General features: G+C 44.7%; 1 protein-coding gene across 16 annotated transcripts in view; it reads right to left on the reverse strand.

The window, feature by feature from the left end:
* MAD1L1 (mitotic arrest deficient 1 like 1) overlaps positions 1–15,854 on the reverse strand; it is a 529,111-nt gene that overhangs the window by 110,855 nt on the left and 402,402 nt on the right. For 6 of the 16 annotated variants that reach the window (XM_065560101.1, XM_065560095.1, XM_065560102.1 and 3 more), the window contains one exon: positions 11,047–11,237. In XM_065560101.1, the coding sequence (XP_065416173.1) occupies positions 11,047–11,237 (191 nt within the window). Of the gene's footprint in view, positions 1–298; positions 999–3,680; positions 5,396–11,046; positions 11,238–15,854 lie in introns of those variants that run through there. The other 10 variants (XM_065560090.1, XM_065560103.1, XM_065560088.1 and 7 more) reach the window with 6 other exon arrangements.

Genomic DNA, 15,854 nt, shown 5'->3' on the forward strand with positions numbered 1-15,854 from the left:
CTGTTCTCTGCTGAGACAGCTAGCCAAGGTACCAGGTGGATACAGTTATGGTGGTGGCTTGCATGTGGTGAACTAGACTGTGACCACATTTTCATATAGGAATAAAGACCGGTTGGCAGGAAAAGAGTTTTGTTTTGATTAAGAGCACTCATGAGGACAGACTATGCTTCTTTCAAACTTATAATTCACATGACGGCAGCTCAGCTCCTGGGACTCCCTGGCCTGGCCTGCAGACTTTGTTGTTGTCACAGGATCACAAAGGGTACATCTCACTTGGAGCGGGGGGTGAGAGACACACCTCTGACAGAGCTAGCCACCCTACAAACAGAGTGTAGCTGCGGCGGCATAAAGTGCTAGCCACCCCAAGTGCATGCCTATCCTCTCAGGTGGGTACATACTCAGGGCAGCTATTCCCTCCTGCAGTTCTGGCTGTCGAGGCTACACTCTGTTTTTAGCATGCTAGTTTGATCAGAGCTAGCACCGGTATGTCTTCTCGAGCCGGGGATCACACCCCAAAAGTCTCAAATGCCCCTGCACCTATGCAGGCCCCCATGCCAGTCTTTGCTGCTCTGGTGTAGCGTTCTCCCAATGCTTGTCCATTCAGTATAACCTTCCACCCTGGGGAACAACTGCCACAGTTGCCTGTGATGCTCCCCAGTCACAATGCTCCCCACCTCTCCCATCGTAGCCCATTTCACTAAATAAGAGACATTTTAATGAGAAAATGGAGATGGGGGCAGGGGAGGAGGGGAAGAATCAGACTCGTGCAAAGGACTGGCAAGTTGGTAATTAGGTTAATTACTGTTATGCCAGGAGTGGAGGAGACAGATGCTGAACAAGGCAGGGGTCCTTCAGCTGGGCCGGCTGATGTCTGCAGCGCTCTCTCGCACAGATGAGGCCAACGGAAGTGTCACGAATTGTGCTTGGACGGCTGCAGTCAGGCTGAGCAGAGAACATACAGGGACAACCTCAAGGCTGCCCAGTTTTTACTGGTTCATCTGTTGAGAGAGACAGAGAGAATCCAGCCTGAGGAGAGCATGGAGGGAGGGGATGAGCTCATGTTAACTACTTGGCAGAGCTGCTTGGCGAGGTCTCCAGATGCCCAAGGAAATCCATGATGCAGCCACAATCCCATCTGTGAGCTCCTGCCATCATGGCCTGAATAAGCATGGGGCAGGGCACTTGGGAAAGCAGCTCCATGGCTAACAGCAAAGATTACAGAGCAAACACAGAGACCGAGCAAGCCGAGTGACTCCACATTAACGACCTAGTTCTCACATCTCCCCCTGAAAATGGCTTTCAGCTTTTAAAGCCAAAGGCTGTGTAACTGGATCAGTACTTAAGCATGACAGCCATTTCCTACATGGAGAGACAAACCTGAATGTGTCTCCATTCTCCCCTGGATTACACCGTAAAGTAAAATGCAGGTCCTTCAGAAAACCTCACTCATCCCCTTCTCTTCTCAGTAGGCACAGACTCAGTCACTGAGACCTGGAAGAATTCTAGGTCAACTATCACTGACTACCAGCCTAGTGGGGTTTCTCTCCACCCTCTGCCATGATAAAGAGTGACGGGGAGGGTATTCTTCACTGACTCCCTAAGACCAGACACTATACCAGATCGAAAGGTGACTGGGGCTTGTGGTTCCTGAGAGCTCTATGCTGAACGGGCTTTATTTCTGTTGGTTTCTCCTTTGGATTCTGCTATTCTTGAGGTGATCAGACTAGTTTAAAAGGGAAAAAAAATACACACTTAAGACTCAGTCAGGAGGAAGGGAAATTATTTCAGGAAGAAACACTTGCAGTCAGATCGAGATTGGGGCAGGAACTGGAGCACGCAGTGACTGGAGCAAGATGAAGACGGAGCAAGAATTAAAGCAATGTACCAATGTGGAATGAAGGCAGGTATGGGGGATGCCGCATAGGTTTAAATACACTATTTACTCATATAACCCCAACAGACTGATTGCTATATCCTGTTTTAGAGCTGTTGATTTCGGAGACCACAAAAATTCCTGGCTGACCTTTGCTGCAATTCTAATGCAGCAGATTTGGCATTAACGCATCACGCTCACACACAAATGGCGTGTGCCTCCTGGAGCGGAGGAGAAACTAAATCCTCAGAAACCACACAGGGAAATTGAAAAACAAAATATAAAAATAAAATAACGTGTAATTAACAAGAATGAGGAGTTAATAGAGGCCTGCAATCTCTAATCAATCCTCTCTGCCTGTCCTGCTCTACCGATGAGCACCACTGCTATTTTTGATTGTGTGTGCAAGAGCGCGAGACGGCTGCTGAAAGAACAGCACTCTATCAAAACTGTGACTTCTTTTCACTCTTGAGACTCACCCAGGAGAGAGGAGGAGGGGAAAGAGAGAGATGCAAAAAGAAAGGAACAGCTGGGGACATGCTACTGAAGGACACTTATTGGTGAGTTCAAAGTGGAGGTAATTGATCTTGCAAGCATGCTAAGCACATGTACACAGCCCCAGAGCTTCCACACCACTGACAGCTCACGTCACCCACCTATAACGAGCAAGCACAACACTCAGAGAGGAAGGGCAGATGGGGAAAAACAATCCACTTATTACACTGCTCATCGTGAGACATATACAGTAATTATGGAGGGGCCCTAGCTACTCTACAGTTAAGGCTGCATTGAGATTTGTACTTAAAGAAGGATTAAAACTGTCTATTTCACACATAAATGGTTGCATTTTGTCTCCCACTTTAACCCACTACTTTTTCCTAGGCTAGTTGAAATTTCTACTCTAATTTCTAGGTCAAAGACTAAATAACTTTGCCAGAGGAAATATTTAAAAACGAGCCCTTTTTGAAACATCCCCTGAATTCTAATGTTTTTCTGGATCCCTCTAGCTAACCCATGAGAGTCACACTGACTCCACACACATTCTGGTAGCAGCTCAGACATAGGGCAGCTTTTCATGGTATGTAACTTAACCGCAACGTTATTCTTCTCATTCACTATAACCTCATTTAGTTCCAAAGCTGACAATGCTACTACTGCTCACTGAGGGTGCGCAGCCTGCTTCCCTTAGTCCATTTAGTCCTACAGGGGCACCGCACCACTCCTAACTCTGGGGACACCAAAAAGGCAGGCTAGGCCTGCAGGTGGCATGGAGGGGGTGAGTGGGGGTCTGGGGGTTCAGGGAGAGAAGCTGGGCTGTCATGGGGCGAGTGGGCCGTGAGGGGTGGCAAAGTGGCAGGAAGCAGCAACTCTGTTCGCCATATCATTTTTAGACATAGAACAGCTAATTTAGGTCATTTTCTGAGGTTTTTATGCTGCTCTCTGGTCTGTAACATGGCATATCTACATAGTATTGCACACAGGATGCATGAGGGTGCGATATAAAGGTTTTATTAGCACTCTCTGGGAATGCACAGCTCACTCACGGCTTCTCCATTCAATACACACAAGTCCACATTTGCTATGAATCATGTCTCCTATCTTACTATTGGTTATTTTAATACTTCTAAGGAGTCTGGTGGCACCTTAAAGACTAACAGATTTATTTGGGCATAAGCTTTCGTGAGTAAAAACCTCACTTCTTCGGATGCACGAAAGCTTACTCACGAAAGCTTATGCCCAAATAAATCTGTTAGTCTTTAAGGTGCCACCAGACTCCTTGTTGTTTCCGTAGATACAGACTAACACGGCTACCCCCTGATACTTAATACTTTTAGATTGTTTTATGTTTTGGCTTTGTAACACGTGCGTCCCTGCAAAGGGACTATTTCAATTTGCATGGAATGTTGTACCCTGTGAAGGTAATAGAAACAAAAACAATCAATAAGACTTTATGTGAACTACCTAGGCTATCAACACTGTTCATCCTCCTGATGGAAATTTTCATCACACATGGGAAAATCTCTTTATTGCATGCACGTCAGAATTCACATGCATTTTGAGAGAGGAAAAGGGATGAGAATTTAGCATTAAGCACTATTGGGAAGGGGACTGATTCTGCTTACAGTTGTCAAATCTCTAAATCAATCAACCAGCCTTAAATGCTATAAGCAGTAAGCAAAGGAGGGGAAACTCTCAGAGAAGGGAGCTGGAGGGGCAATGATTACCACAGACAGAACGGAAGTAAAGATCAGCAAAACAAGTTTCTGTTAAGTTACCTATAGCTGCTCCCTGTGTCCAGTCCTTAGCAGCACCATAATAGCTACACTTCAACAGTCCACATTGACAATTAGCATACAGCCTGTGTCTGGCCTTACTGACTGCCCTTCTTCCATCAAAGAGCCTCCAAAGTGCAGTGACTTTTATTCTTTCCACCCCCTTCACTCTGCTTCAGTAAATAAAAGTAAACCACATGAGAAGCCAGCTTTAGCTCTTCAGATTGCCATGAAGTTTTGTAGGGCTGGCGGCTTTTTATGCATCTGCAAATCCAGTCCTTTAAATAACGACTTAAACAAGTGTGGTTCAAAGAAGTTGCTGGTTTTATATTACTCCATGAAACCCACTCCACCTGGACTCGAAGAAAGGTTTTATTTGCAGCGAGCAGTGCCAGCCCCATGCTGTCTAGCATTCTTCTCATACGAAGTCACAATGCTTCCGTTTTTATTTTCTCTCGAAAATCTTGGGGAGTCGCCTTTTAAACCCATAAAAGCTCCATCTCGGGGATGCTTCCCAATGAATCATTATGGGGAGCTGTGCTCGCTTATGATAAGTTTGGCAGCAAAGAACATCATAACTAAGAGGTGGAACCAGGTAGAGCTCCCCATCCTAGAGGATTAGACTCTGAGGATATGGAAAATAAGGGAGAATGAGAAACTGATAGGCTGATATTTACCAGATCAGGAACGTAACCTCACTGTGATAACAAAAAAAATTAGAGAGATTTTAACTTGCTTGTCAACAAAATAGGGCCCAAATAATTAATACAAGGATTATTAGGTAATTTGGTCTGGCCTTTTTTGAGCAAGCAGAGAACCTGAAACCATCAAGGTTTCTCAACACTGTCAAATTTCACATAGGAATATGGAAATTGTCATACTGGATCAGCCCAGTGGCCCATCTAGCCCAGTACCCCATCAACAGCGGTAGCCAGGGCCAGATGCTTCAGAAGACGATGCAAGAAATGGTGTAGGAGACAATTTTGGACGTTTTGCCTAACCTCCTCAGTTAGGGAATGGCTTTATGCCCTGAAGCAAAGGGGTTTATATATCCCTTTTTCTTACCTAATGTAAAGACCGATGTTCTCATTTGGGCTGCATAAATGTCTGATGCTTTTCTAACTCTCACTGAGGTCTTGGCTTTAACAGTACCTTGTAGCAGTGGGTTCCACTGTGTAAGAAAGGATTTCCCGTCATCAGTTTTAAATGTATTGTCTTTCAGCTTCTTTTGATAGTCCCATGCTCTTACCTAATACAGAAAGGGTAAATAAAGGCCCCCAATTTATCTTCTCTGTACCATTCGTTACTGCGTGTGCCTCTCAGACCACTCTGACTCATCACTTCTCTAAACAATCCGAAAATCTTTTCAATCTCTCTTCATACCAAAGCCTTTTTTTTTGCCTCTAACAATTTCCCCTGCTGTTTTCTCCCTGTTCCCACTGCTTGTTTAGAATCCACCCCGCGAACAGGGTAAACAGCATGATATATATATGTGCTCAATTAAGCTATAGTGACCCACCCTTCGGCTTAATAAAAATTCAACTAAGCTTACTCTTGGCAGTTTCTCTTGGTTATTTAATATTTGTTTGTTTAGAAATAGGCATCAGATATAACAGATTTGTTATATAGAAATTGATTAGTGCAGGAAAAATGAAGGCAGTAAGTAAACTAAGTGCAGCCCGTGTAGCTCTTGTTGGGCTGCCTGGACTAGAGCTATATTACAGGCAGAAAGCAAAGAATATGCATTACAAACGAAAGTATCTAATGAACCAGCGACAGTGACAGAATATGAAACTGCCAAGTAACCCAATAATTATAATGCATTACCTTCTGCAAAATCATCTGAAACTAAACTACTGGTAAGGAGTCTGTACATGACTTTTCATAGCATTTAATTAAAGAGAGAGAGAGGGCTGTGAAGTCTGAGATGCTCCAGCCTATGTGCGCACACATGCAGGGGTTCTGAAAATCATTGTAACATCCTTCATCTTGATGAGCTCATCTGTTGTGTCTATAGGGATCTCCAATATGCATTGATAAAAAATTCATTGGAATTCAGTGTTCATTTATGGACAGTCTCTTATTCTCATAGCGAGTCATTCTGAATTAACACGTTCACTGCTGCTCTAACACACACCTCAGCAGCCACTTTCTACATCATGAACTGATTGGAAAGTTACAGCATACAAGCCAGTGTGGCCAACCGCAACGGAGGAAAATTCTGCCTGGAAATACCTCACACATCATTCTGCTATGAAGGGGTTACATCCATTACAGTAGCTACTCTTGCATAGCTGACTCCTCAAGTTTCAATGAAAATTAAATGCCACCAGCTGTATTACTGAAACGTGCCCTAAAGTTTACAGACAAGCTGCAGAAGCTTGTAAAGTGTGAAGGGACTTGTTTGGTCCTAATTATACAGAACCTGCACCATAAATTGCCTGAGTGAAATAAATACAAACAGTGTTTCCTGCTTTGTGACCTCTCCAGCTTAATGCAATGCACACAAACACCCACAGTCAGTTACAGCTCAGAGATTCTACAGCATAAACTTACAACCCCACTGAGAAGCCATGATCAGGATCCAAGCCTTATTGTATATCTGGGCATCAGCAGTCTGTACTCACCCAAGAAAGAATTGGATGTATATATTTTGCTCTTAATCTGAATAATAGATTTTGGGGATGCAACTGGTTAAGACATGAGAAACATTCCACGATTTTATTGCGGGGCTTCTGTTGTCACAGGAATTTCAAATCTGCTCTTCTTATACAAAGGCAACCCATTCCTCATCTTTGGGACGTGAGGTACAACATGCAAGGGAAGCCCTATAAATCAATCAACCGTTCTGGGAGACTGTTCTGGAAGAGTGCCTCCTGAAAATGGTGGAGCTCTAAACTTCTCCTGCCATGTCTGGTGACATCCAATTTAGTTCTACGGAAACCCCTGGGAATGAAGCCGTAAGTGAAGAAAGTAAAGCAAGATCAGTATTTAGCGATAAGAGTCTCTGCTCACTTAGTATTTTCCAACAACTGGCCAGTTTATTTTGGCACGGCGTGAAGAAGAATTTGGAGGTAAATGAATGAGGACACTGGGTCGCTATAATTCAGGTGGGCAATGTGCAATCTTCCCATACACCGTTTGCTAATGCACTCAGCCCTGACCTGCCTGTAACATCTCTGCTAGTAAGCCATTGCCCTCTTTACAGAAAACGCTGTTAGCTGTACCAAATTATATGGTGCTGGGTATAATGTGGTCAAAGACATTAGGAGCCGGGATGAGCCATATTCATTTAACTTATGACAAGACACGTTTGAACATAGGATTCCAGAGGTGTTAAGGTTATTATATGAATTCATTGCTCCATCTTAGCTGCCAACTGTTCTCTGGAAGGGGTGAAGGTGTCCTCAGGGATCTGATGCATGTGAAGTGCCTTCCAGCCAAGAAGGGTGGGACATGGCTTCTCCTTGGTTGTCCAAGGATAGTTTCTCCAAAGTGATACAAGATGCTGCTTCTTCCTAGAGGCAGAGTGTTCTCCTTCTGCAGCTTCTCTTCCCCAGGTGGTCCAGGACAAAATCAGAAGCTGTGAAGCCAAGCATCTTACTGTTGTTAGGCCTCATCCTAGTTCCTACCCAGGTTCCTCACTTCTGTCTTCATTTTCACTGTTAATGCCTTGTGACTGGTGGGTTTTGTTTCGGAGCTCCAATGTATAGTGACAAGAAACTATTAATCTCGTGACCAAACAAAATAAGACTCGGGCCCTGCACACACTGGCCTGAAGTCTGCTGAAGCTGAATCCTTGCAAGTTTTGCTTGCACCTCCTCCATTACTGAATTTCTCCAGCATCCTCTTCCTTCCCGTAAACAAGACACATGCCTTCATGGGATCAACTGGGAGTGGATATGATTTTATGTGCTAATTGCAGTTGCCATGGGATGGGGGGAAGTGCTCCTCTGTAAAACTCTGTGACCTCCCGGGTCTAGGATGCGTTAGTGCTGCCTACTTTCTATAAGGGAGAAAGCGCTCCCGCTTGCACTGTAAACTTAGGCTGTTAACACTTGCTGTGATGGGCAAGGCGCTCTCACCAACACTGAGACACTAGGGGAGATGTGGGCTGCTTTTCATGATTTGTTTTTAATTATATCACTTCACGATTTAGAACAGAATGACAAAAAATAGCAGTAAGAGTCTTATGCATCGTGATAGGAGGAGCATGAAGATTAGGATGCAGGCGTTTTACTGTATGTTCAAATAAAACCCATGGTATTAAACCAGTGTAAGGGTGTAACTAAATTGTTTGATGCTTCTGACGACACACCTCAGCTATCTAATATAGCGACCCAAGACTGCTGCCTATGAGATAACAGTCGCATATGGAAGACAGTATCCAAAGCTTAGCCATATAGCCAGATCACTATGGCACTTCCCATCAAAGGGCATCAGAATGTTATATTACTTATTTGTGCTATAGATGTCATGGCACTTCCCAGAAACAGAGATGAGTCTCTGCCCTAGAGATTTCAATGTAAGACAAGACAAGAAGAGGAGATGACGACACGGGGGCAGGCAAGAGGAAGAAAAGCATAAGAAGGCTTTGCCTTTGCATGGTGGAGTCCTGCATGCACCCCGTGTGCTATATCGCTTTGAGTTTTCTCAAAATACATTTATCTGGGCTTGCAAACGAGTGGCCTCCTTCCAGGTGCCCTCTCGGGGCCTCAGGGCAGCCTCGCAAGTGGACCCTCTACTCAGTTTCCCTTTTGGGTAACCCAATGGACTCCGCTTCAGGCACTTACTTAAAAAATACTGCTACGGGGGTCAGTTTATTACAACAACCTTGTACAAAGTCTACAACAAAAATCCCAAACCATAGTCCCTATCATCCACGTGCATATAGTCCTTGTTCTCACCATGGCCTAGTGTCTTCTGTCATGGTTAGGCTCCTTATACGTCCTCTTCCGTCACTCTGCCAAGACAGCAACCACCTCAGACCTTCTTTCTGGGGTGCAATCTCACTCTTCCCAATAGGAATGCCCACAGTCTCTGTGCTAGGAGAATCCTTGCCAGGGGAGGATCACTCTCTCCCCCTGGCCCTCTTACTGGTCCTTGGGTGCAGCTCTTCAGCAAGAAGGTGACTATGGATGAGCCCCTCTCCTGCTCTCCCTTCCTTCAGTCCTCTGTGTTGCTTGGTTCCAGCTCTTCAGCTTGGAACCAGCAGGTATCTCTCTCTGCTGATCCTCCTGCCTTCAGCCTTCTCCAGCCATCTGCCCCAGCTCTGTGGCTTGGAGACTGTAGCCAGCAGACCCCTCTTGCCACTCTCCTGCCTTCAGCCTTCTCCCAAGAACCATATTCCGTCTCTGGCAGGTCTCATCTCCTGCCCCGCTCCTGTCTAACTTCTGACTGACCTTTTATAGCCCCCAGGTGCTGTCCCACCCTCTTAACTGGCACAACTGGGAGCATTGGACTAGAACAGGAGAACTGAGCCCAGTTTCATGTAATGAGCCAGCTACCCTGTTACAAGGCTACAGTTTATAAGACTCCTTAAAGAAGTGACTTTTAGGACTGTAAGGAGAAAAGGATGCGATGAAGAGTGTGGTGTGGCGGAAGACCACATCATAAACAATTTCCATTGGAAAGCACTACAAAATAACCTTCTATTAACCTAGAACGTATAAACAGCCCTCAGTGCCTATGTCTATTCCCCACCACTCCCTTCTTGCCAGAAAACTGCTCAGCCAGTTCAAACCAGCTAATTAAAAAATCCTCAGTACTCCAGCAGTTCATAAAGATTTGTAAAAGGGGAACAACGTATACAGAAACTTATTTCTGTAGCTGGCTTTGGCAACTGGTTTTACATTCCAACTAATCTTGGGTAAATAAATGGCACGTAAATGGCTTGCTGATGTCTGAACTAACAACCCTCTCGCTCATCTTCTGTAACTAAGATTTTCTTTTGTTGAGCTCTGACACATTCAATGCTTTAGTAATTCCACATTGTCAGAATGTCCCTCAAGCACTGGATATTGCAACTAAACCCAGGAGAAAGCTCCACTTGAAACAATAGCCTGAAATGTTGGAGCAGATGAATGAATGAGGCCCTGGCCTGGGTAACAGAATCAGAGAATTGTAGAGCTAGCAGGAAGAGATGTTCAGAGGTCATTTAGTCCTCTCCCCACACTGACGCAGGATTAAGCATAAAGAGTAAACTGCTAAACACACATCCTTCTGGCCAGGTTAGAGGATATGAAGATGTGGCACATCTCTCTGATGGTAGAAAATGGTGAGTTCTGAGGCTAGGTTCCTGGAGCATCATGCATAGATATATTCTCCTTTCCTTTCAACTGATGTAACTCTACTGACTTTGATTGAGGGCTGGTCTACATTGAAAACATACATTGGCATAGCTACGTCTCTCAAAACCCATTCTCTCCCTCCCCCCCCCCAGCCCACCGAGAGACCTAGCTTTGCTGACCTAACCCCTGTGTAGACAGTGCTAAGCTGACGGGAGAGTTTTTCCATCCACCTACCTGCCACCTCCAGGGGAGGCAGATTAATCACAGCAAAGGGGGGAATTCTTTTGTCGCTGTAATGAACATCAACACTGCAGTGCTGCAGCTGTGCCGCTATAGCATTTTAAGTACAGACATAGCCTAAATTACTCCCAATTTACTCTGGTATACGTGAGAGGAAGAATTAGACCCAAAGTCTTCTCACAAAATTCTTTAAAAGGAGGAAGCATCTCCACTCTCATTGTATTCAAATACAGGAGGCAGTCAAAGAGGAACAGTCAAAGAGGAGCTACTAACTTGACATTTCTCGGCAATTAGAATGGAGAGAGCATTCTGGCATGCTGATCACAATTACCCCAAAGAGTCAGGTGGGGTGGGGGAAATACAGGCCTACCTTAAAGAGCAAGCAGTCCCCTTGGTGCTCAGCATAAATGGAGGTGAGCCGGTACTGGTTCTCAGTAGTAATGTCAATCTGGTATCCTGTCAGTGTGTAGCACACCTTGCGAAACTCCTGGATCTTGGTCTGGAAAACCTCTTTCAGCCGTTGGTTTTTCAGTTCTGCACTCTCCACTTGCTTCTTCAGCTCTAGGAAAGGGAAGAGAGCAAAAAAAGGGTATCTTGGTATAAGTTACATTAGCACAAAATGGATCTTGCATTGTAATTAGGGTGTTAGCCAAGCCAAATGAGATGAAAGGGTTACTCAAAGAACAAGCAAGCAAGGTATGAGAAGTCAGGAGCTGAGAGGCCCTCTCCCAGCTCAGGAAGGATGATATGGGGCTGAGCTATGTACTTTAGGGTCATTAGAAAAAGTTAAATTGGGATCTGAGAGACAGACCATTTTTCGTGGGAGTGGGGTGGGTTTGCTGGGTTTACCTTTTAGCAATGATCTACAAAAATTCAAAGATATACCGTACTCTCCCCTCCTCTGTTCTTATTTCCTTTACAGATCCCAAGACAACTGTTTAAGTTTCGGAGAGGCAGGACAGTAGAAAAGCTGTTATTCTTTAGTCAGTTGCAGATACAACTGTACAGAAATGTGTCTGGAGGAAGCCGGTAATAGGGGAAATCTTTTCCAGTGCACACCTGACTTGACTGTAAGTGCTTTGATCTCAAATTGTCAAACTGTCTAGCAATCCCTTAAGATTTGTGGAAGGGGGTTTTATTGTTACAAAATGCCTGAAGAACACCATTGTCTCTTCCAGTTTGCTGCCTTAACTGGACTAGTCTCTGGAAAAGAGGCCCGTAGGGGCTGTCTGCCACTCACCCATGTATTTTAATACTCCAAAGAGAGCTGCTACCGCTGTGAATCCTTCAAGAGCATACATAACAATTACCAAGAATCTTTCACCAAAGGTGTCTTCTGAGTAACTAAACCTCAATTTATCCCCCATTAATTGCAGGAATTGGCTTTACTTAAATATACACTGGAGACGCTTTCCAAGTCAGCCTGTTGTATCAACACTGCAGTCCAGGGTTAAGAAAAGGCTCATGCTTTTTAACAACAAACCAATAGACTCATTCAAAAATCTCCTGCCTTCTCTTTGACACTGATGTTCAGAAATCACAACTTAGGAAGGGCCAAGGTGTACCCAAGGTTCACCTGAACCTCAGATCATATGCAGACACCTCGTCGGGCTTCAGCATCCCCTTATATTCTACAGTGTTTCATTAAAGCATCTCAGGTGGGCCAAAAGGGTCTACATTAGGACAGCTCAGGAAAGTTAAGACAACTAACATTTAAAGTGGATTAGTTAAACCAGGGCTTTGGAGTGTGGAGCAGCTCCGGAGCAGTGGAGCTGCAGGTTTTTGCCTGGAGCTGGAGCGGAGCCGGTGCACAGCTCTAACGCCCTGAAATCTGCATTAAATCCCTGTGTGGACACACTTATTCTGAATTAAAATGGCCTTAATTCAGTCTAGCTTAATTTAGAAGTGAATTAAGCTAAAGCAAAAGAAGGGCTGATCTACACTGAAAACTTACATCAGCATAGCTTCGTCTCTCATGGGTGTGGATTTTTCACATCCCCGAGCGACGTAGCTATGCCGACCTAGCCCCCGCTGTAGACAGTGTTGGCAGATGGAAGAATTCTTCTGTCGACCTAACTACTACCTCTCAGGGAGGTGGATTAACTATAGCAATGGGAAAACCCCTCCTGTTGCTGTCGTGAGCTTCACTGTAGCATTTTACGTGTAGACATAGCCTAAGTCCACTTTACTTCTGAGGGCATCCACACAGGATATAATGTGCTTATACTAATGCACTTTAATGTCACACTTTTTGTTACTTTGTTTTAACTTTTCTGCATGTCCCCATGTAGACGAGCCCTCAGACGCCACGTTATTTAATCCACCACCCCTATGCCCCAACCCGACTTCAAATCTAACTGCCCAGGAGGGACATTTATTGTGAAAACTTACTCACTGAGGCACTGCTATGAAAGGAAACTACTGATCCTGGAAGGGAGATAAAGCAAGTGAGGTACTACAAAACCCTGTTCACAAGCACAAGAGGCCCTCTTGCTGATACATTGCACCTGCTTGTGAACCTGAGAAGTCGGTGCATCCCTGACCACCCGCCCTTCCCTTTCTTCCACATTCATCACTGTATGACATAAATCAGTCCTTCGTGGGATTGTTATTCTGCAGCTACAACCCTTCCCGTCATCTTTGTTGCTTCTGGCCCCTTGATTAATGGAGTAATCAGCCTCTGAAATCAAGAGGTTAATTGGCAGCTCTGACCTCAATATTCTCCCAGTCTTCATTCAGCTTTGCATTCCTAAAACAGAACTGTTAAGGATAAAATCCTACATATGAAAGTAAAAATTCACTGACCACATTTCAGTGGTCATATTTCACCACTGTCAGAGACGGCATTGGCTTTAATATATCTCAGATATCCAACGTGGATAAAATTAAAAATTTCTAATAAACACAGGACAGCCTTGGAGAAGTAAATATGCCTCTTTCCTGCAGATCTTAAAGTATGTCTTGGCTGAATTTTATAAACTCAGGAGGTGGACAGGGCTCTAATTCATGAACTAGATAAATGGCTCTGTACACAACTGAGGTCTCTTGCTACTCGCTGATATAATGAACAGTTAGGATCTTGGTCCCTTTTTGTCCTTTAAACTAATTTCTCATCATAGTCATTATGCATGTGCCGGGTGCCCCCTGGACTGCAGCCCTGCAAGCAGGACACCTTATGGAAGAAGACTTCTTAGTGCAGAACTTGTGACCAGGAGTCTTGAGTGGGGTAGTCTTCAGACACCATTTCTCTGCTACCTCTGAGATTAAAACAGAGGAGGCATTTTACATAATGTGTCCAGTCTCATACACAGCAAGACTTGAGCTAGGTAGGTACATCTCAGGTTTAACCGGAATACAGTAACAGCCTAACATTTCTAGAGCGCAGCCTCCTTTTCTCCCCCTCTAACCCTGCCTGTCAGACCCCTCCCTGCTGCTGCTCTTCACAGCCTTGTTATGCTTTCAGGCTTCTTCATTAGGTCTGGCTTATCACTTCTAAGGCCTCTGCCAAAGGGCTTTGTCTACAATAGGAAAATGACATACTGCTGATAACATGTGTCAGCAACTGATACAGCAGCTGAATGTGGTTTAGCTGCAAGTGTAGACAAAGACAAAATGTGTTCAGCACTGTTTCAAAAACTGGGGTTAAAACCTGTTTGCCTTTTTCTACACTTGCAGCTAAATCACATTCGGCATCAGTTCAGCTGAGTCCGCTGCTGCTAACTAATGCCAGCCATGACTTGCTTTCCAAAGTGGTGCCTCTCGCTTGGGTGATTCCCAAATTCATTCAGGATTGTGTTCAGTGCTGTCTCTAAACATTTTCAGTTCTGGTTTTCCTCTCCCACCTTTGCATTTTATATTAATAAACATATTTGTTTGAAGGGTTGTCCCAAGGGCTCCCAGCCCACATTTGCAATAGCTCCACCCTCCAGGTGATTCTCTGTTGGTAAAAGCCTTCCTACAGTGGGGTTAGGGTGCTAGCCTGGGACTTGGGAGACCCAGGTTCAATTTTCTGCTCTGCCACAAACTTCTTGTGTGACCCTGGGCAAGTCACTTAGCATCTCTATGCCTCAGTTCCCCATCACTAAAACAGGGATAACAGCACCTCCCCTCCTCACCAGGGTGCTGTGAAGGGAAACACATTACATTCATTAACCATTCTGAGGTGTTCCAAGGAACGGGAGCCATATAAGTACCTAGAACAGATCACTGAGACTATGCTCTTTGGGGCAAGGCCTGTCATTTTGGTCTGTGTTTGCATAGCACCTAGCAAAATGGGGTCCTGGTCCACGACTAAGGCTGCCAGGAGCTTCATAAATAACAGATTTTAGGAGGTTCATTAACGTCTTTTCTAATGTTTTCTGCCCCAAGTTAAGATGTTTACATAAACTACAGCTCATTGTATGCTTTGCTCCTGAGTTTAAGCCGATGGCACACATATAATTCTTAGGCCTCACCGCTACTGGGGATTTCAGCCACTGATGTCCAGCCAAATCCCTATCATAGGCAGGCAAAATTGCTTTAAACCACAATTTGCACAAGGTTCAAGACACAGTTCAAGAGAGGAGGCTGCATTCAGGGAAGGGTGGAGGTGTATTAGTAGAGCAGGTTTCAGATGGCAGCATTATCGCTGCCACCCACACTATCCACCACCGACAAGAACAGTGAATGGCTTGATTCTCTCATGTTCCTTCACAACTTTTGGAGAATTACATTTAATTATATCTTTAAAAGACAGCGTTTGAAAACTCAAACCCCTATGTTTGGAGCACTCATTACCGTCACTGTGTTTGACTGCTGTATTTTTTCACAAAGTGGCCAGGAGGAGTTGCAGATGTGCTCTGTAGAGCTCTTGAATGGATATGGCACATTGGGTAGATGCACTTCATGTCCCAGAGAAGGGACAACAGGTCATCCTGTGCAGAAGGGCTCTGGGACAACAAGATAGCAAGAACATAAGGAAGGATATTTGATAGGACTAAGCCTTGCTTCTTTCTTCATTCAGGCACTGCAAACACAGTTTATTTTGGTTGGAGAAGACTAAGAGGAGGGAGGAAGAGTAAAGAGCGTGGGGATGAGTTAGATAATTATACTGCTGGGAGTGCTTGGCAGTCAGGGCAAACTCCGGGACAAAATCCAGCCTATATTGAAGAGGGCCACAGAAAAAAACCCTCTATGAAA

The sequence above is a fragment of the Chrysemys picta genome, chromosome 10 (assembly GCF_011386835.1).
Source record: "Chrysemys picta bellii isolate R12L10 chromosome 10, ASM1138683v2, whole genome shotgun sequence".
NCBI lineage: Eukaryota > Metazoa > Chordata > Testudines > Emydidae > Chrysemys > Chrysemys picta.